The sequence below is a fragment of the Dermacentor silvarum genome, chromosome 2 (assembly GCF_013339745.2).
Source record: "Dermacentor silvarum isolate Dsil-2018 chromosome 2, BIME_Dsil_1.4, whole genome shotgun sequence".
NCBI lineage: Eukaryota > Metazoa > Arthropoda > Arachnida > Ixodida > Ixodidae > Dermacentor > Dermacentor silvarum.
This window is the reverse complement of record NC_051155.1, coordinates 249,819,423-249,841,065: the sequence shown is the minus strand read 5'-3', so window position 1 is coordinate 249,841,065 and position 21,643 is coordinate 249,819,423. Positions and strand designations below refer to the sequence as shown.

General features: G+C 46.6%; 2 protein-coding genes across 2 annotated transcripts; one reads left to right on the top strand and one right to left on the bottom strand.

The window, feature by feature from the left end:
* Positions 1 to 9,220: 9,220 nt before the first annotated feature.
* Positions 9,221 to 12,460, bottom strand: LOC119443119 (profilin). The gene is made up of 4 exons (XM_037708269.2): positions 12,186 to 12,460; positions 11,150 to 11,324; positions 10,275 to 10,372; positions 9,221 to 9,868 (listed from the first exon to the last, which is right to left on the bottom strand). Exons 1-3 carry the CDS (start codon positions 12,306 to 12,308, stop codon positions 10,275 to 10,277), a joined length of 396 nt encoding a protein of 131 aa, XP_037564197.1. The 5' UTR covers positions 12,309 to 12,460; the 3' UTR covers positions 9,221 to 9,868.
* Positions 12,461 to 13,105: 645 nt separating this feature from the next.
* LOC119443118 (ATP-dependent DNA helicase Q1) lies at positions 13,106 to 16,427 on the top strand. Its single transcript, XM_049662586.1, is given in 2 exon segments — positions 13,106 to 14,783; positions 14,785 to 16,427. Coding segments are annotated over 2 exon segments (1,923 nt in total). The 5' UTR covers positions 13,106 to 13,397; the 3' UTR covers positions 15,322 to 16,427.
* Positions 16,428 to 21,643: the final 5,216 nt, after the last annotated feature.

The window sequence follows — 21,643 nt, the reverse complement described above, 5'->3', positions numbered from 1 at the left end:
CACGAACATAAGGCGCCGTCATGTTTGCCGCCCGCTGAAGCCTGGCCCGCACCTGAGGGCGAGTCACCGCAGAGGCCCAAACGCAGATGTCCGCATAAAGTACTCCGCAAGTCGTACCAGGACGAGGTTGAACAATATGGGGCTCAACATCCCACTCAAGTGAGTTCCGTATGGCCTCATGGGTGACGTTGTCGTATGCTCCTTTGACATCGAGGAAAAGTGCCATTGGTAGGTGTTTGAGGCTTTTTTTTTGCTCTTGGACCAAGGTAACTAGGTCAGTCACGTTGTCGATGGATGGACGACCTCGACGAAAGCCCACTATGGTGTCCGTATTGATGTTGAATCGTTCGAGGTACCATTCCAAGCGGGCAAGAATTATTAGTTCGATCACTTGGCCGACGCAGCTCGAAAACGAAATCCGACGATATGATAATAAATCAAGCGGAGGCTTTCCAGATTTCAGAATGGAGATCAAGCGGCTCGATTTCCATTGTTTAGGAACGACGCGGTTGTGCCAAGACTCGTTGTAGTACTTGAGCAGCTCAGCACGTGCGTCATATCCAAGGTGGCATAGGGCAGCGTACGTGATGCCATTTGGACCGGGTGACGAAGAACGCCTGCAGGCTGCCAACGCAGCGTCGAGCTCTTCGAGTGAAAATAGCACGTTCATTTCTGGTACACGTGCCTCAAGAACGTCACTCAGTGGTGCGTCAGTAATGATGACCACGGACCCAGCAACTCACGCACAGAGCTCTTGAGCCATTTCAAGCTGCGAGCGGCTTTCGTAGTTGGCCAGAGCAGCAAATGGCTTCCATTGACGCGGACATTAGCGAAGGCCCCTAATTGTTCTCCATATGTGCGAGAGCGATCTTCTGGAATCAAGCGACTGACAGAAAGATCTCCATCGCTTGTCTTCCAATTTATCCATACGACGCTAGAAGTAGACGCCGGGGTTTTTCCATTAAAAGTTGGCTCTGATTCTGTTGGCGATTGCTGTTGTTTTGGTAGGGCCAGCCAAGCTTCGGCAGATGTGGTCTTCTCAGTGGTTTTGTCCTTCGTTGTCCTTTCCGCAGTGCATGGCCTGGGCGGCAGAGGAGCAGGTGATGATGCAGGGAGTGGCAAGCGCGTCGCAGAAGCAATGGTCTTCCTTGAAGAACGTCGGTGACGGGAACATCGCCTCCAGACTTTAGCAGCGGCTTCTCGATGATATGAATGATCTCTCACCATCTTTTTCAAGAGGGCCATTCGATGAAGCAATTCGATCTTCGATGAAGCCTCACGGGACCCACTGCAGTTCGAACACTTCATTATGGTGGCGCCACATTTATCTGCAGCGTGGAACTGGGGCAGTATGCATGCTGTCTGGCTTTCGCAGACGCTGCTGACGTGTCCCAGTTTTATGCATTTGCGGCATTGAAGAGGCTTCGGAATGAAGCTCCGCACAACATGTCCGAATTAAGTGTCTCACTTTGTAGTTTCCCACCAGCGTGAACTACCTAGCCGAGTAACATCAACAATGACATCATCATTTGCTGGCTTGACAAGAATCGCAAGTCGTTATTAAGGATGGTCACGTCTCTGTCGTAGGTTGCGCCGGTGAGTACATCAGATCCCAGAGGTATGTAACGGCTCATTCACACCGGCGACTTGAGGAGGTCGCGCGACCATTTGCGACTTTTGCGCCGGACGCCAAATACCATCATATGTGTGCCCGTGCTTCCTACAGTCAACATGAAGCTAGTTAACAGGCAATCTGTGTCGATGTCACTGGAAGCCATTGACACCAAACGAAATATCGTACATTAGAACGAACACCCGAAAAAATCTACTGGCGGCTGATGTCCAGCATGTGGTTGTTCGATGTCGCCAATGTCACCACAGAAGCGACATCGAACATTTCGGATGCGTAGAGTGGTTATTCCCGCAGTTTGACACAGAAAGAAAAGCGATGGTCGACAGCTTGCAAAAGAGCGGTCTTACGTACAGGACCTTTGAAGACGTCGTCTTCCCCGGAGTGCCCGCGGTAATCAGGAAGAGAGCGCAACTACTGATGATAGCCTTCCCGCGAGACACGGGGCTTATCGACGTCTGGTGACACACCCCTGATCTCAACTCAAAGGAGAATCAGACGAAACAACTGCAGGCTATGTATACCAGGCTAAACCCGCCTGCTTCAACATCACCACCACCACCACCACTCAACGCAGGTTTGTTGTAAAGTACACAAAGAGCGGACTGCCCCAGTGACATTTTGCGGCATGCAATTTAAAGAACAGTATAGTGAGGGCTGAGTTCCTGCAGCCCGGATCTTTAGTGCCGCGAATTCCCCACAACCTATACGATGATGAAAAGTGGCCGGCAGGTCAGATGAATTCAGTGGCGGCTACGTAACTATACGCCCGCCCGCACGGTAAGACCGAATGAAGGAACAAACAAACAAACAAACAAACAAACAAACAAACAGACCAGTGGTCGTTCCGGTTGGCTACCCTGCACGGGGGGAAGGGTAGGGGAAAAAAGAGAAATAGAGCGGAAGAGGGAGAGAGAGACAGACGAGCACGAACAAACCTCTGTTTGTTTGTGCTAAAGTGTACACTATAGATAAGTAGCGGGCAGCATTCTTAGTGTCTATCATGAAGGCCCACAGACCGCAGGTACAGTACCTCAGTGGCGCGAATAAAGCCGTCTGCCGGGAGTTTATTTGGGAGCAATGGCCTAGAACATTTAGATCTGATAGAGGACGATTGTCCAATTGGTACAGCACTCTGCACATCACTTGCCGCTCGGTGCACTATAGCACCGGCAGACAGAAATAACGTGTGTGAGCGTCTCATCACAGTTGCACGTGGGGCTGTTGGCCATTTCAATGAGGAAGGCATAACAGTTTGTAAATGCGTCTCCTGGCCACAAATGGTACAGCATGGTATGTTCACGTCGTGGTAACCCAGGCGGTAGATGTATCCGGAGACAACGAACGTAAACAGCACACGGGGAAAACGTTCGAGTCCCACAGAGGCAACGTACTACATTCACAGGACATCAGTCGCAGCCCAGCCACTGTCTATTCGCGAAAGCGAAATCAAAACACATTGGCCGCTTTCATGTGCAGATCGGGCGGCTCCATCGGCGTGGTCATTCCCGCTGACGTTGCAGTGTCCCGAAAGCCATTGAAATATTATGCCATGTCCCTTGTCATGGCTGCGATTATACCTCTGTCGAATTTCTGAGGCAAGTTTTTCACTGCAATACATGAGAAAATTCTCACTTAGCCCTATAGGTACCAATTTTGTACATATCAAAAAAGATTGTTTTGCAGAATAAACAAAAAGTAATTTCTTGAATGAAAGAATATATGTATGCAGTTTCCATTGAAACAAAGTTCCGATAATAAAGGTAGAACAACCTTTTTTGTTTTTGCGCGTGTCTGTTTTTTTTCACAGTTTATTTGTACAGTATGCTCGAGGAATGAAGTGAAGCGATGGGTGTGGTGCTGTTGTTGCTGCCATAAAGACGATCACATTCTCACATGCTCCGTGGCCACAAGTGAAGTCTGCTTCTTGGAGCGATGACGTTGGCAGTGATGGAAGCGGCACTTGGTTTTTGGAGCAGCTTTCGGAGCAGCTCTTGAAGCAGAAAAAAAAATGTTGTTTGGAGCAAGGAAGCATTATGCTTTGGAACAGTAACTTACTGCTCTGGTGCAAAGAGGAAGCGCTGTATAAGGCAGTACTTTCTGAAAGATTGCATTCAATATGTATTACATGAAAGTATTTTTCTTCAACTTTCTGTTCCATTTTAATATTATTATACAAGAAGATGCAGATAAACGCAGACTGAACCCTAACTCACAGTTAATTTCTCGTTTCAATAAAGAGTGAGTTAATTGATTTCCCCCAAGCTGTCCTCGGCTTCATCGTCCCTTTCCTCTGCTAAACGTTTTATCAGTTAAAGCGCTTCATCCGCTAAACAAGTTGGATACGTACAGACACCCTTTTTTCTTAATATAGCGCGAACGCTGTATCCTCGCGCATTAATAATAATGCGCAAGGATAAGCTCATGCGCTTAAAGCTCAAGGTAGTCACAGCGCATGGTCTTAGGCTGTTCTATGCAAGCCGCTGACGCACTATCGGGTCGGCGCTCACGCGATATTATTAAAGAATTGGGTGGCTGTACTATACTGACACTATATATACGTATATCACTACACTTTTAATTACTAGCTGAGTGAGTTGGTAGATGATCAGAAGCACGACTAAGCAGCGCAAATCCAGATGGAACAGAAACAAGGACACTATTTTTATTGTCGTCCTCGCAAGTATAGGTGAAATAGCGTCTGCGTTGTCGAGCAGCTGTGCCCTTGCAATCGTGCGTCACCATATTTACATAATTATTGTTGCGATAGATAATCGCAACCATAATAATTTCCGGACGGCGGAAATTCGCCTGTATGGACATTCCAGGCGAATTTCCGACGTCATAATCAGCGTCGCCGTGAGGTTCCTAGTATGTCCAAATGCGACAAGATGGCGGCGCGCCGTATGCTGTAGTTGTGAGGGAATACATACGAGGGTGAGTAGAGAAAGATGCTTGATGCGCGGCGTCTTCTCGTGCGCCCAAAATATTCCCAATTATTCGGAGTAGCAGGCGTACCGGCGCAATACCTGCGATAAACGACAATTTGGGGCAGCATGTAGCAGGATTTTGTTCACCGTCACGGCGCAGTTTGGCGCAGCACTTTCCATCACTGCGTTGGATCGAGCATGTGCAGGGCTGGTACTGACTTGGTTGTAGCGTTGAACATTAAGTCCGATGCGGAAGGGAGTTCAGAACAATCTCGGCTACTTGAAGACGGTGTGCAATTCTTGTCATATTCATTCTGTTCATTTGTACTAGATAAGTAGACGCAAGAACTGCGCCGAGCCCGCTCGATCCCCTGCACAGGTCCATCCTGTCACAAAGCTCCCGCCAATGCCCACACCTCACCAGACGACAAGGCACACTCATTCGCCAAGCACAAACATCCTACATACACCAGCTAGACAACACGTAAGTAACAGAGCATCTGCCACTCTGTGGCGGTCACCTAACGCTTCGCACATCATCATCATCATCAGCCTATATTCATGTACACTGCAGGACGAAGGCCTCTCCCTGCGATCTCCAATTACCCCGGTCTTGCGCTAGCTGATTCCTACTTGCGCCTGCAAATTTCCTAACTTTATCACCCCCTTCGCACAAGGATAGGATAGGAATAACCTTTATTTGTCCAGCGGTTAAGGCTGTTGGTACCCGGGGCTAGGCTGCCAGGGGTCCATCGCCGGAGAAAAATCTTTCGAGATCCTCGGCAAATACTATGGCATTGTGGATCTCCACTCCCAACATCACCCTGCAACCGAGTGGCCGACTGTAGCCACTACACAAGACGACCAAGCGATCCTGGCTGCCTACATCGACTCTGCTTTGGTGCAGGCGACCAGCGGTCTCTTGGACTGAGGGGCCCAGTTCATTGCACAATTTATTTTTCTAAATAACGTTTGCTACTACTACTTAGACGCATGCTCATCCGGCGATTTGAAACAGGCCTAGATTGGCATACGGTGGGGCTCACCACTAATAAAACTGTTGCCCCTTTCCAACGCCAGATGCGCTGCCGGAAAACCGTCCGACTGATTACAATGCTAAAATTATGGACCCACCTCTTCACTTCTTGGCATCAGGCGGCTTGCTTGAGAGCCACGTCCTGGGACATATCCTAGAAATAAGACAAGGATATTTCGCTGCCGGTAACCTCTTTTTGTCGCGACCACTCCTCGAATGTGATGGGCGTTGATGCTTTTTTTTTTTTTTTTCTTTTTTTAGCAAATCGCTTAAGCTTCAGTCAGAGCGACCCCAGATAGTGCAAGTCGGTGATGCTCCGTGCTGGAAAGAGTAGACGCATGGCGAATTCTTCAGGATAAAAGATGACGAGGTGAGCTGACAGAGAGAGGTGGCGATTCCGGCACCCCTCTAATACTGCGCTGAATTAGAATGCATCGTAAGATGTTTTTAATTAAAAAGAAAATAAAGCACGTGAATTACGCAGATAATTTATTTGCTCCACTGGTATGAACGTCACGTGTCGCCTCGTAACTTGTGGGAAGATAGCTCTCCTGCAGGACAATAAATATAAAGCATGAAATGTATGACCTAAACTTCCTTCATGTTCTGACCGATCTGTCGCATCATGCTTCTCGAGGAATATCCGGGCTTCCTCTTCCTTATCCAACTTTTGCTTATCACGCGGGTGATACACGGCGCACTTCACATAGCGATCGAATTTCACGACAACGATTGGCTCAATCTTGCAAAGCACCCAATCGCGATCGAGAAGATCGATCCCGATCGGGCTCGACCGCAGTCGAAAATTCGCCGTGAGCCACCCGTACCCTACCCGTATTAGTCTTCCCGTGGCGGCTTCCAAACGCTTCTTGGATCTCCTTTTGCTTGCAGCATTTAGTCCTCAAGCGCATCCCTCTTGCCCTTCAGACATGGATAGATGGCGCGGCGCGTGTGATGACCCTGCAAGCATCCAACTGGACTTGTCCATCTATACGAGACGTAGAGCTCGATCAGATTAGCCAGGCGAAGGTCGTACTCGTCCTTGCGATGCACCTAAAGCTCCTTGGCCGTTCTCGCGTCGGCTGAACCCGTAGCTTCGCAGTGTTCTGTACCCAAACTAAGTCTGAGCACGGAACTGCGAAGTTTCTCAACAACCACCATCCGGAAATTCTTGAATGGCGTAATGGTCAGAGAAGTAGACCGGAATCATGTCTCTGGCCTTCTACAAGGCGAAATGGGCCAGTATTTTGCAGCGATGCCTTTCCGATGCCAATGCCTTCTCGCGCTTGGTCAATGGTCAGAGCGACGGTCCGCTTACGGTATCAACGAGATCAGCCGGACGTGAGAATAAAGCACAAGGCATCGCTACAACATACCGGCCATGGACGTAATTTTACGACCCTTCCGCCGTAAAATTAAATTTTACAAGTTAAGGTTGTCGCAAGTTCTACGAGAAACGTTACGTATGAGTCTTGATCGTAATGCGCAGGTCTTTTATCTGAAAACGTTAAAAAATATATATACTTTCCGCACACTGAAACAACTTAAAAACTCGCTTTGTGTTGCGGCGAAACTAAGGCGCGTCACCGGAAGCTTCTTGGGGCCGCACGCTCGCTGCTGTTTCCACGCGCATGAAACTGTTCATAGCGAACAGCTCCGATAGTGCCACTGTTGATGCCTGTCCGTGTATTTATTTGGTCAAGAGGGCTTTGCTTGGCGAAACATCGGGATGGCGAACATGTACTAAATCTGTTCATCCAAGACAGCATACAAGTATAACGCTTTCCACGATGAACTTAGCAGCAGTTGATTCTCCAAGAGAAGCCCAGCAATTTTTTTCCCTCCCCATTTCCACACCACCTCCATGGACCATTTGCGGATACCTGCCCATATTGCCCAGCTCGAGCGTCTGCGGCTACAATCAAACACCTGTTGTGGACATGCCCTGGTCTAAACCAGATACGACGACGCTTCCTGCTAACAGTGGCCTTCATCCCACGCGACCACTGGACTGATTCTTGGCTCTATGGAGACATCCATCGAGCACTATTGATGTTCATCGCCGAAACCAGCCTACATTTCTATATTTAAGTTTATTCTGTTGGGCGAACTTTAAAAAAAAAAAGTTTTTATCCCCCCCCCCCCCCCCCCGGCCATCGCCCAGTTAAACGAAGCTGATCAGAACAGAGGCAAATACGCTTACATCTAAAAATACCCCCCCCCCCACCCCCCCCCCAAAAAAAAACGGTGCTCCTCGAATGCTAGTCGCACATAGCTCAAACCGCCGTGTGCGGTTGTCGCAATGACGAGCCTCTTGATTCGATATGGATATGCTGCAAACTCAACCGTTCCCTCTGAGGTACACACAACCACTGCAAATGGCTTCAACCATTCCTAGCAGTCAGATGTTGAATTGTACTCTCAAATTGTCCTTTCCGAACGCGTCGGTGGCATCGCTCTTCCACGCTGCACGTGAGGTCAAGGTCACCGGCCAGCTTAGGCAAAAGCTGGAAGCAGATTCGGCTGCCTTTAGAGAAAATTTTTGCACGAGGTGAAAAATCTAGGTATGGGTCGGGAATGCGCTGTGATATGCGCCTCGCAACAGTGATGTGGCGAGGACGTCAATAATCACCACGACCAGCCTGTTCAAGGTCACTATCATTCCTTTATTCCCGCATATAAAAACAAAATTGTTAAGTCGTCGGAAAATTTCCGAAGCCCGCTCATGCCATCGTCGCGACCGCATTCATTCCCCTCGGGCTTCAGATAAATCGTTTTTTTTTTTCTCTCTTCTGGCCAGCACTTGCATCTTCAATCAACGGTGTGGGGGCAAAGAAAAATAAAGGGGAAAAAAATTTGTTCGGCACAGTTAGTCCCGATGCATAATCGGGTCAGAGAAAAAAAATGCCGCGCACCACCAGCAGTCACTACAAGACAATAACCTGCGTGGCCTTCAACGTGAGCAGCTTTCCCAATAACGGACACTCGATCCGTTTAACCACTCTATCCAGCACCATGAATTCCATCGAAACAGACCCCCCACTGCTTAAACAAGCAGTGGGGAGGGAGCTTCCAGACTAACATGCCACACCAACAAGGCAAGAGCTTGCATTAATAAATTTGAGCTTCATGCCACGAACAGAGTAAAAAAACATCGCCTACAAATGCTGCTGAAAGCTGGCAACAGCAAACTGGAAGGCAGGCTGGCCTCCAGGCAATTTAGGGGGGGGGGGAATTTGCAAGCATAATTTGCCGGAAGTTGGTGCCTGTTATACAAAACAGGCTGTCAATCACTCTGCACCATGCATGAAGCTGTTCGTTCACATCCATACATCCCCATTAAAAATGTATGAAACCCCACCACACAAGTTTCCTTGACTAGGCTCTCAGTATACTCGGCACTGAATTTTTTTTCAAGAGGTGAAAAGTGAAAACACTATAGCATTCATGCAACAGGGAAGTGTTCTGAAATGGCACTAGGTCTGAAAGCAAGTGTGGCTCACCAGCCGGCACAATGTTTTTACTGGCAAGCTTCCCACCAATCTCAGCACCAATCCGAGCGCTGAAGAGAACATGTTAGCAAAAAGCATTAAAAAGAAAATAAACCAAACAAGGACAAAGAGAAACAGCACAAAATAATTTAATAGCACCTGTCCACCTCTCAACATGTGTGCATAAAAAAAAAAGTTGGGTATAAGTTCACCAACACTGGAATTTATTCCAACCGGCGTATTTGGCGCAACACCATGTTCACTGGCTTTGACAGCTTTGCCATTAACGCACAAATTGTTTCCCCGACCCACCTAAAAAAACATTGAAGAGGAGGAGAAGGTGAAAAGAAAAATACATTGTAACGCATAAAAAAAAAAGATTACAATTCACAATTAAAAATGTGCCAACGAATACAGGCAAGAAGCGATGGAGTCTTCTCTTTTTCGCTGTTGCACACCCCCTCCCCCTTCACAGAAACAATACAGCGGAACTCCGCAAAACTCACGGACGTGTCATGTTAACAGTGCTCGTGAGAAAGTGGAAGAAAGCGAATTTGCAGGAATGGGTGGTGCAAACTGAAGTTGCAAAGAGCACCGATGCGTGGGGCTGCGGTCTTCGGCGGATGTCATCGTGTTGGCTTTGCGGCATCTTCGTGGTTTGACCATCGAGGAGAGGGCAGGAAGGAAAGTGGCACCGGAGATGGCGGCGACAGCAGGATCAAGGGGAGGAGGCGGCACGAGCAATTTCGTGGCAGACAGCGCTTTCCTTTGCTTTGTAAAACTGCACAAAGAAAAAAAGACCAAACATAAATTGCATAACCAGCCACAACCATGCAGAAAACTTCAGAATAGCGTGAAAAGCTACACTCCATTGTGGGTGTCACAAAGACTAGACAAAAATCAGGGAAAATTTGTAGAATGCATGAACGCAGCACTAAACCCAAGGACTGCAGCCTTGGAAACTGAGCGTCCATGTGGACACACCGAAGCAGCCAAATGACAACTCTGAGCATTGAAGTGGTATCTAAAGCAAAAGGCTGCTTGTGGCGCACACAAAAATTAATACTTCTGATGAATATAGAACAACTAGGAGGCGCATTCAGCAGATGCACTGAGGGGAACGAAAGCTACCACGATGTATATATAACCAGTGCAAAAGAAGTGGTTAGAACAAAAACTATGCATACCTAATAGTTATTTTGCTTCAGATAGTCTCCTAGTTTCTCGACCACAGTGTTGAGCACACCAGGAGGGAAGCCATCAATGGTGGCAGCTACCAGCAGACCTGCGATTAAGAAGCAAAGTAATGCGTTGAGATTTGTTCAAGTCACAAAAGTAGAAGCGTTCACACCGGCGATTGACAGGTCGCGCGACCTGGTGCGTCACAAATGGTTGCCTTGGTCGAAAAGAATATGTTTTTTTGGGTCAGTCGATCACTGCTCAGTTTTTCAGACACAAAGCTGCTGAACCAATTAGATGCGTAGGAATAGGACATCGTTACACGCTGACGCGTATTTTACATGGCGATGGAATTGCGAGCAGACTTCAAGGGCATCGATCGCGAGACTTAAGTGACGCGACGAGCCGGTTGCCTGGAGTCGCTCTGTGGTCGCAAGTCGCAATCGGTCGCAGGCGTGAATGAGCCAAGACCTGCTCAGTAGCAGAAGCGATAACCACTGAGCCAACCTTGCCGATATTAAAATTGTGAAGAGCGCTGGTTAAAAACAATTGTAGCACGTGTAATTAAAGTTTCCAAAAGAGAAGACAATGCTTAAGGACGGTTAAATCGGGCACACAACCAGACAAGGCGTCCCCACCAACTAAGGCTAAATTAAAATCTGTCCTAGGTGTTTGCGGTAGCATATCACGCTCTCGTAACCTGCCAGTCGACGATTTTAATAGCTTGCTCGAAACCGCCGTGTTGAGTTACACAAACCGCGTCCGATATCCGAAATTTCTTGGCTTTCACAGTAGTAGATTCTGTTGCAATACTGCACCATGCACAAGAACGACCGGCATATCCGGTGTTTACGACAACAGAGCAGACGACTTTGGAACTCACAGGTGTTCGTGGCGACGGCGATGAACGCTGAGCTGCCTTTTCGGCCCCGGACCAAGTTGTTCTCGGCGCATAGGCAGACGTACTTCTGGCCACCAAGGTGGATGCCGGTCTCGTTGAAAGCACTAGGGTTGGTCCGCATCGTGTCGGCGATGGTTTTCAGCTCCTGCTGCGTGATCTGCGCCGATATCAGCAAGCAGATGAAGCCTCCCCCCCAGCTCACAAACTGGTTCGACCGGCGCCCAAAAACGAAAAATCGCCCCGCCCCGCCTTAGCTCGATGACATTCCCCCTCCCCTCCGACCAGGTTGAACGTATTAGAAAAGCAAAATTAACCGACACCGCGTGACGATCACCAAGGCTCGCATCGCGATGACCCGAGCTCAGTCACACCTAGGCCTACCTCCCGATACCCGCCACCGGCAGGACACCGCTTTCTTTTAAATTTCATAGAAAACGATATGAAACACTCGCAAAAAGTAACTTCAAGTACACTATGTGCGGCAAAGTGCAAATGAGAACCATTATGTTGCCGCACACCGCGAATACAGGACGAGCCAGCGCAGGTGAACGTAATATCAAGCTAATGTCGCGGTCACAAGTAAAATAATCCCGAGCACATGCGGCAGCCAGGATAGTCAAGAAATTGAAGGAATGAGCAGTTACGTAGGATACAGTTTGCAGCGAAATGTCAATTTTATGGTCACAGTAAGCTAATCAACAATCTCGAAGAACTGCGATGAAAGCGCGCACTAAATTTAGTGACGTTTACGGAAAAATTTGACAAACAAGGTAACGCCTTTGGGCGTGTACAGGTACTAAAGCCAATCTCAAGAGCGATAACGACAGCCAACGACCGATAAAGTTTAAGAGAAAGACCACAAACGAAAGCGCAGTCGAGAGGCAGCAAAAATCAGCACAGCCGAAGCAGTCGACCGCGCGTAATGAAGGCCCTGTTTTCAAACCCGGCCACAAAGGTGATTGAACATGTCGGCGTGTTAGGCCTAGTCGAGGTACCGGCATTGGAGCCGCTTGCTCACCGAACAGTTGGAGTCCTTTTCATATTTCGCCCAAATGGCTCCATCGTTGAGGCCAGCAATTGCGGCCACTGTGCAGTTGACCTGTGCACAAATCTGGTTGTCGACGTACGTCTGCCAAGACATTTCTGAAGCGTTGTTTTCGTTGCACTACAGAGGTATCCGACACGAAGCCGCAGCGCTGGCACCAGATGCGCTCAAAATCCAACAAAGCCGGCACTGCGAGAGCGACCGAAGCGCGCACGATGTATCACTCCGCCCGCCTCCGGTGCACGTGACGTCGGAATCTGCCGGCTCCTCGCTTTTATACCGGCAACCAGCTGTCACTGCTTGCTCGCTCGCAACGCCCGCAGTGGGCGAGGACGAGGAGGAAATTATCAGCCGGATTTTTACAAACATCTTTCGCCATTTGAGGTGCCTCGCAAACAGTGACTCTTGCTGTAAATAGTATAGATATTCAATATGCGCATGACGTGTGCTTGTAGCACGCACGGCACCGCCCCAGAAAAGTACTTGTGCTTACAAATATTGCTTAGAGATAACAGATGAATTTCCCCCAAAATTTGAATTCTTCGAGCTACTTGAAAGTACGCCAAATTTTATAAACTGCCTTTGTTGATTTATTTTCTTTTGCGATTAGTCATCAGTGGTGGGTATTAGTGGGCTTGCTGACGGTTCCTTAAAAAATGCGCGCTAAACTTGTAAGTCGTACATTTTCAAACCACTGTTCATTTATTTAGATACTGCTACTATTGCTCCTCAACCTCTGCAAAAGTGTGCGTTATAGTGATTTGTATTAAGTAAGCTAACTCAAAACGGTAACTATTTTCCTCGGCGCAAGGTTTGCTACGTCACTTTTGCACAGTGGGTGCTGTGATTCATCCGTGACGTAAAGCGGAAATGGAAATCGGTGGCGGCCCCTGTCAGATTACCGGTGAACTCAATTCAAGTTAGCTCATGGTTAGCTGCTGCCGGCGCCGTCGATGCCGTGTCGTCGTCCCATCAGTTCGTCACCCACGCAGCTCGAACAGCGGAAGCGAACTCTAAGCAAGTTTCGACAGTATGTTCCTTTAAGTGCGACAGTTTTGTCACTTTTGTGCGACCTAAAGGGGCTTTAATGCGACGTGTTCCGTAGCGCCGTTCCCTGGCGAGTCCGAACAGCATGACTTCTTGATTCTTGCCTGTAGGTAACTACTAACCTGCCCCGTTACTGAAATGGCTTTGTCGTCTTGGGAACAAGAGCTTCGAAAAGTTGAAAAAGAATTAATATCCACTGAGAAGGAGATAATTCGTCTTACCACGATACGGGAATGCCTCACGAGGAAAAAGCACGAACTTACGGTGAAGTTGAAACAACAGTCGCTGGACGAGATTGCACGCACGGATTGGAGCAAGTTCGATTTCCCGTGGTCAAATAGAGTTAATGAGGTGCTAGAAAATGTGTTCCACGTAAAAAGCTTCCGGTCCATGCAGCTTCCAGCCATAAACGTTACCCTTTCAAATAAAGACTGCATTCTCATCATGCCCACCGGAGGCGGAAAGAGCCTTTGCTACCAACTGCCAGCGCTGATTTCAAAAGGTGTCACTATCGTCGTATCACCCCTACTTTCACTCATGGAAGACCAGGTCATGGCACTGCAAGCCATGTCATACCCAGTTGCAATGCTGGCTGCCAGCGTTTCTGTAAAAGATACAAATCGGATACTGAAGGCTATGGCTGACGGAGAAGATAGCGTGAAGCTGCTATACGTGACACCAGAAAAGATGGCCAAAAGTAAGCGTTTTATGTCCATGCTGGGAAAGGCGTACCACAGGAAGTATTTTGCGAGGCTTGCCATAGATGAAGTGCATTGTTGCTCTCAGTGGGGCAACGACTTCAGGCCAGACTACAAGTACTTGGCCATAATGAAACGCGAATTTCCTGAAGTACCAATTTTGGGAGTCACAGCCACTGCTTCTGCAGCCATTGTTGCCGACATTCAGAAGATGCTTGACATTGAGAGCTCTGTGGTACTGCGTGCACCTCTGGACAGACCTAATCTTGTCTACGAGGTACTGCCAAAGCCTTCGGGGACTGACGAAGCTATGAAAAACGTTGCCAGGCTCATTCTCGGTCGTTTTAAAGATCAGTGTGGCATTGTTTACTGTTTTTCTATTAAAGAGACTGATGAATTGGCAGATGAGCTGAAAGGCTATGGTATTGCTGCAGACTCTTACCATGCCAGCATGGAACCGCAGAGGCGCAGCAGTGTTCATACCCGCTGGATGCGTGGCAAACTTTTGGTCATTGTTGCTACCATTGCTTTTGGTATGGGAATTGATAAGCCAAATGTGCGCTTTGTCATTCACCACACACTGTCAAAATCTGTTGAAAACTATTACCAAGAAAGTGGCCGTGCAGGAAGGGATGACCAACCAGCCACATGTTTGATACTTTTCCGATTTGCCGACATATTTCGCCAGACAACATCTGTCTTCACAGAGAAGTGTGGCCGGGAAAATGTCTACACAATGGTGCGGTACTGTGTGGATGTGCGTGAGTGTCGTCGTGCCATGTTCTTGCGACACTTTGGGGAAAAACAGCAAGACATACACTGCCAGTGATGGTATCTGTGACAACTGTCGACTCAAAGAGACGGTGAAAGACATTGATGTCACGGTGCACATCAAGAACATCTACAAAGTGCTTTTAGCAGCAAGTGAGGCAAAGGAACAATTGACAGCAACAAAGTTGATTGACGCCTGGATGGGCAAGGATGCCAAAAAATGGAAAGAACGAGGGGTAACAAAAACAGACCTGCCACGGGAGCGGTGTGAGACGATAGTTGCATGGGCACTGCTGGAAGGCTACCTTGCTGAAAAGTTCCACATCACTCCTTATGCTTACATCAGTTATATTCGTATAGGTGAGAGGAAGCAAGAAATTGACAAAGGCAAAAAAGTTTCTTGCCCTTTCTCGATGACAAGTGTAGCTGCTCCAGAAGTCACACTGCCAGTATCGGTAAAGCGTCACAAGCAGAGCAAAAGTGACTATGCTGAAAGTAAACGACCCAGAAGTGAGGCAGAAGGCTCTTCAAAGAGCCAAAAGTCATTCAGTAATCATTTACCAACATCCCAAGACGTGGTTGTGATTGATTAATGCACTTTGGTTTGTTATTGTTCCTTTGACATACCTGTGTTCAATAAGTCGGATTCTTGTGTTCTAAACGTTACAAGTAAAGCATAAGGCTGTTCAAAGGACTGAGGGCCATTGAGTGACCATTTAACAATGTCCCAAGATGTTGCTGTTGACATGCGCAATTTGCTTTATTGTCGCTGCACGGACATACTTTTGTGTAATAAATATGATTAACCTCGTGCTATAAATTTTGCTCAAGGAAGCCAGTCTTTGTAGCTCACCAAAAAATGCATTAAAATCTTGTGCTTTGGAATGTAGCAGTGTAAAGGACTGTAAAGTTGGACTGTAGCATGCAAAATGTGGCCTTAACAAAAATTTTAGTCCTCTGACTGTAAAGCAGGACTGAAATTCAGCAGCTGATTCTGCTGTGGTCGGTTGGCCCATTGCTCTGCATAATAACACTAAAGAACTTCAAGTTAGGGTTGGCATATTTGGAATTCTCTCTTCTGAGTTTGTTTCCATCTAGCTGCTTCTATATCTAAACTAACTGAGGGCCGGCTTAGTTGGGGGACTTGCTGTTAATGAAATGCTGAGCTGTTAGTGATTGTATTTTCCAACCATTGCACAAGCTGGTGCAAATAATGTGATTCACAATGTCCCTGCTTGACTGTTTGGCTGTTCTGAAATTGGTCTTAAAGATGGCACATTGGCATTAGTCACACCCTTGACGCATTATAGCTGTGATGGGTGCAGCGCCAGTAGAAACTAAATTTAGTTAGTTGCACTGCTTCTATATAAAGAGGTTAAATGAGGCCCACAACACCTTTTCTTCAAAACTGGAAGACACTGGAGTGAGTGCAATGTGTTTCAGTGAATATACTTTTCCTGCAAATATTTTTGAAAAGGGCTTAATAATAATGGGGATATGAAGAACAGGGCAAAAAATGGGGCAAGAAAGAAAGAAAGATCTACAGAATGCTGACTTGCGTACGGTAAAATATTTAAAGGATGGGGGTGCTGAGCCAGGGAAGCTAAAAAACCACCACAACAAACAGGTGGAAGGGCAGGTAGGTGAATGGCCTTGAAGTCCACGCAGAAACATAAATATAGGAATGTTAGGGGCCGTCGAGTGCAAGTGACTAATGGACAAAAATTTTAAGAAGGGAGTGGGGTGATCGATGCGGGGGGGGGGGGGGGGCACGCATGTAATGTGTCAAGAACTAAGTTGGCAGATAATTATGGACATAGGGAGAGTGTCTCGTCACTGCCCGATCGCTCAACACCAGACAGCCCCGGCCAGTTGCCTAGCTGAGGCTCACCTACCCCGTCGTCACACATGCTGCTTGCTGCGGAGAGCCCATCCTCACTAAATGACGGTGTCAGGAAACACGACACTTTCAAATCTGAAATTTTACTGATAGCTATGGATGCCGTAATTTTCACAAATGCTTCTAAACGGGAAGCAGCCCTGTTTTGGATTGTCTGCCTCATCAATTTGCGAGTGTGATGACGACAATACCATGATCGCAAGTTACTTTCAAACAAGGTGACAGCAGGTCACTGAAAGTGAGTGAAACTTGCATCATATGATACTATCAAAGTTCTAGCGCAAAGCTTCGTTCCTGTATTTTTAAATATAAAATAATATAGCATGCTCACAACGCCGAAAGCACTTGTCGCTTTTCCAAGTCATGTACCAGCTAGGTGAGTGAGTGAGTAAACACTTTATTGAAAATAAGTAACAGGCACGATCGTTGGGGCTCCAGGGCTCCACTGGCCCAAGCGGCTCGCTGGGCTTGGCCCAGAAGAGCCAATTGGCTCTCCCGGCCTTCGTCCGCAAGCCATGCCTCCCTCTGCCTATTCCTCATGAGTGGATGTTTGAGTACTATTGGGCTGTCTATGTGTGGAGGCCTCTTGGGACACTCCCATGTGATGTGTTTTAGCTTGGGTGTGTCTGTCCACCACAGGCACTCGTCAGTGAACCTCGTGGGGTGTATTCTGTGTAGGTGGTGCAGGTTGGGGTACGTATTCGTCTGAATACAATGCCAGTCCCTCTCCTGTTGGCTGTTTAAATTCGAGTGAGGATGTACAAAATGTGTCCGCTCCTGTCTTTGCTGTAAAAGGATGTCACGAGAATTCGGTGGAAGGTCATCGCTGGGCCCTGCCGTTGCTCGGACGTTTAATCCTCGAGCAATACGGTCTGCCCTCGCGTTCCCTGCCAGTCCCTCGTGTCCCAACATTCATTATATAAATCATCAACATACATTATATAACTGCATCAATTCGTAAACGAAATATTAGTTTTTTAAATATTTCTAAAAATAGCATAAGGATGATAGCATAGTTTGATGCGAAGTAGCTGCACACTGTAGCAATGAAAAACTTTTGTCAGAAGTTACGCAAAGTGTTGTTTTGGCAACACACAAAAACGAGAATCCTCGTTAAAGCATTCTTGTCCAGGGAGTGCTAGGAGTTATTCCTTGCGTGGTATACAACCTCCATGTATATATATATATATATATGAACGAGAAGGCCGGAAACATAAGGGAGGGCTCGATGTTTATTAGTAATATCATATGAAGCTGCCAAAGACACCAAAGACAGGATATATATATATATATAGAGAGAGAGAGAGAGAAAGGTGAAGGAGTGGTAGGTGTTGACAAAGAACCCCCCCAGAAATAAATTTCTGGCTACGCCACTGGTGTAAAGCTTTCTGACTATTGTATGTTCCAAATATACTCCCAATATAACTCAAACAAGGAACCTTTGTCAACTTTTCTCGCTGCAAACCAGCCCAAATCTACGAAATATGGATTCAAAGAGATAGATTCACTGAAACTGACAGTGGAATATGAAACTGACAGTTGAGATACGATGATGCCCTTGCTGCTGCAGTTCAACGTAAGTTAAGAAAAGGGAGTTCAGCCTTCAACTGTAATTTTGTAAAGGAGAGACAGCTTTAAAACAATGGCTAAACCAATTTAACACATACCTTTAAAAATAATTTTGAAATTTACTATTGAATGTATGCATTTTATCAACATTCTAGCAAGAGAGAGAGAATAAACATATTTATTATGTAAATCCAGCTTTGCAGAGGCGTCATTCCAGAATGCCCTCGCAATCAGCCGTTGCTGATCTTCGAGGTCAAAGCTGGCCAAGGCTCTCTCCCAAAGCTCGTTGGTGTGGTAAGGGTTCGGAGGATTGAGTGGTGCCTCTCTACAACCCCCTATTATGTACCTGAGGGACCCGGGCTCTGCGCAGAAGCGGCACTGAGGAGAGAATTGTGTAGGGGCTATGAGGTGATTTCTGGTTGGGCGGGGGAATATATTAACCTGTAGAGCTCGGAGGAATCGCTCCTGCTCTCTAGGTAGTGACTTGTGTGGGGGTGCATATGTTCTGCAGGTTAGCTTGTAGTATTCTGTAATGTCTTGGTACGAGACGAGGGTGCATGCTAGCAAAACAATGTCATGAAACCGATAATGTGAAAGATATGGGATATTTATACAAAGGTTACCTGGCTTGTTGCATCACTACATGCAATCATCTCAGCTTATTAATATGAACAGTTGTGCCGCATTACCAATTTTCTGTTGGCCTTGATAGCTTCTTACTCAAAACTGCACACCAGACAAGTGACCCCCTACCACACTGTGCTAAACGGTGATGTACATTTTATGTACATCACCTAGGGACAAGCAGTTATATGAATTTCATGTCTATGAAATAATTATTATTTTAGCGTGTACACAAGGTCTGGCAGTGTCCATTATGTGTGATGGGTCTGAAAGGTGGGTTGCTCTTGAAAACTGACGAAGCCTCTTGAAACATGTTGAAAATTTGTTTAACAATACAGTTTGTCGAGCGAGTTGGTTCATTATACTCAAGAAGTTAATAGAGCACTGAACAGCTTAAAAGAAAGAAGAAACAAGGTCATATTTCCAGTTGTATGTGTAATGGTACCAAGAGATTTATTTTTAATTCTCCCCCCCCCCCCCTTTTTTATTCAAAAAACTTTCGGTTCAAGAATTTCAGGATCAGAACTTCCAAATACTACTTGCCTTTGGCTGAATATCGCAGTGTATTACGATAACTAGAGCCTGCATAAGGCAAATGTCCATGCAAAGCGTGGCTGCTTGGTGGCTGCTCCAAGTGCCTCCCGCTCAGCCCAATGAGTCACATGTACTTTCTTTAATCCTCTGTCCTAAATGAATGCCTATCTTCTGCTGTGCAATGCATCATTGCTGCAAGGGAAGTGGTTGCTGAGCAAGCATGTGAAAAGTAAATTTTGCATTAGATAATTTGTAGTGACATAACTATGTTAATTTTGGAGTGCCTTCACACTTTTTATTAAGTTTAGTCAAGTGCTCTTGGTGGGAGACCATCCTGTTTACAGCTGCTGACATGTGATGTGATGAAGCTGCTTCTTTTCTGTGAGAAAGCAAGACATTTTATTACACATCATTACAAACACCTCTATGTGCACCCGGCTGCATGCACATTCCATGTTGCCAACTCTTCACATTGCAACGAAAACTATGGGCCCTGTCGGCCAACCAAAAATGAAAATTTGACGTGTAACTATGAAGAGGAGGTTCTGCACCTGTGTACCACTAATTCATCCATAATCCTTCTGTTCAACTAGCATTGAGTAGTGGAAGATTAGCAGACAATACTGGACAACCTTTTTCTATTTCCCACTGACAGGTGGCAAAAAAATCTAGTTGTAACAGCAAAGCACGGTGCTGGTGTGATGGGGGTATAGTCGCACTTCACTATTTCTAAAGATTGACCTGGTTGCATAAATTCCTGTGACCATTCACCTGTTTGCTCATTTCTGTGCAAACAAGTTTAGCGCACAATCCTGCAACTCTATTTGCAAGCTGTCCACCATGATGCAAGGGACATAAACCAGCCCTTTTTACGATTTACTTTGTTTAGTCTTTATTATATCAAAAATTATGCCATCCGAAGCTATTTCTTTAGACTTCATACTTAATTTTACTCCCCCACTGCAGGAGCTCCGTGGCTATGTTCATGTTCAACAGGGATTTGTTTCTCAGCTGCAGCGGCCACATTCTGATGGGGACACAATGCGAAAATGTTCATGTACCATGCTTTCAGTGTGTGCTACAAGAACGCCAGAAAGCCACCTCGTGTAATCTGGTTGTATGGGCAACTCTCTTGTAGCCCTGTGTTTCTATAGGACATAAATGAAAAATGCTAAATGAGCTCAGATTGGCAAAACACTCTTGCAAGACTCCATCAGCATTTATTCAGCAGAATAAAATTTTTACAATTTTCGTGCCAAAGGAACACTAGCACATTAGCATGATGTCACAGATTTTAAAGTGTTTTTGCGTGTTAGGCCATTTTTTCGCAGAAACAGATATCAAAAACTAGGTTGCGCCCTTGGTTTCTTCAGAATGCAAACTAATCCATGTTCAATTAATTACTAACTGCTCTTGGACAGATGCTGTCAAAATATGCATCATCAGGAGTCATAGTAAGGGAACGTTAAGGTGGCTTTGCCACTAACTTTTGTACCTTTTCTGGCTTGCCAAAGCTCCCCTCGCAAGAAAGACCAACCTCTTGATGTTCAGAATATGAAATTTAACAGTTCAGCTGATGGTTATTCTTTAAAGGGGCCCTGAACCGCTTTTTATCGGAGTGGAGAAAGACATTTGAAGTGAAAATAGGCTATTTCAGAAATACTTTGCCGTAAAAAGTACTTCAATGCGTTCAGCAGAAGCAGAGTTATTGGCAATTAAACACGGCCTCTGCTGTGCTCCCCTTCCTCCTTCAATGCCTTGCACTGCGAAGGCTACGGCGAAGTGGGGCGCAGTTCAAATTTCATTTTGGTTGTAAATGTAGACGCCAAGACTTCCGATTTTGGTGTCTACGACGCACTAAACATAAGCCAAACGCAATTGTCCACAGTGAGTTAATGTAGACGCCATCGGAATTCCTATTTTGATGCCTACGACGCGCTAAACGTAAACCAAACGCGGTTGTCCACAGCGAGCAGCCAGTGGACTTGTGGCGGCACCCCGCAGTGGCCGTGGTGTAGCTGACAGCAGCGACCAATAGCAGCCGCGTATTGTAATGTGCTTTATTACGTAATAAAGCACACAGAAGAGTGAGGATCATGGCTTCCGTTGAAACGAGAGTGTTTGAGAGAAAGCTAACTTTGCGCTCCACTTGCGAGCTCCACGCACCGCCTACGACAGCAAAACTTCACAACAGCGTATGCTGTTGTGAGATGTTCACAACAGCGTATGCTACCCGCGGACTATGTTATTTCACCATGCCCGAGGGGTGGTTCAGGGCCCCTTAAATG

What these genes read in the sequence shown, in the direction of transcription:
- LOC119443119 (XM_037708269.2), bottom strand. Translation starts at nt 12,308, where the DNA reads ATGTCTTGGCAGACGTACGTCGACAACCAGATTTGTGCACAGGTCAAC. An exon ending in AAAAGGACTCCAACTGTTCG is followed by an intron (nt 11,325 to 12,185) that starts GTGAGCAAGCGG and finishes ATATCGGCGCAG; the next exon opens with ATCACGCAGCAGGAGCTGAA. An exon ending in CGCCGTCGCCACGAACACCT is followed by an intron (nt 10,373 to 11,149) that starts GTGAGTTCCAAA and finishes TCTTAATCGCAG; the next exon opens with GTCTGCTGGTAGCTGCCACC.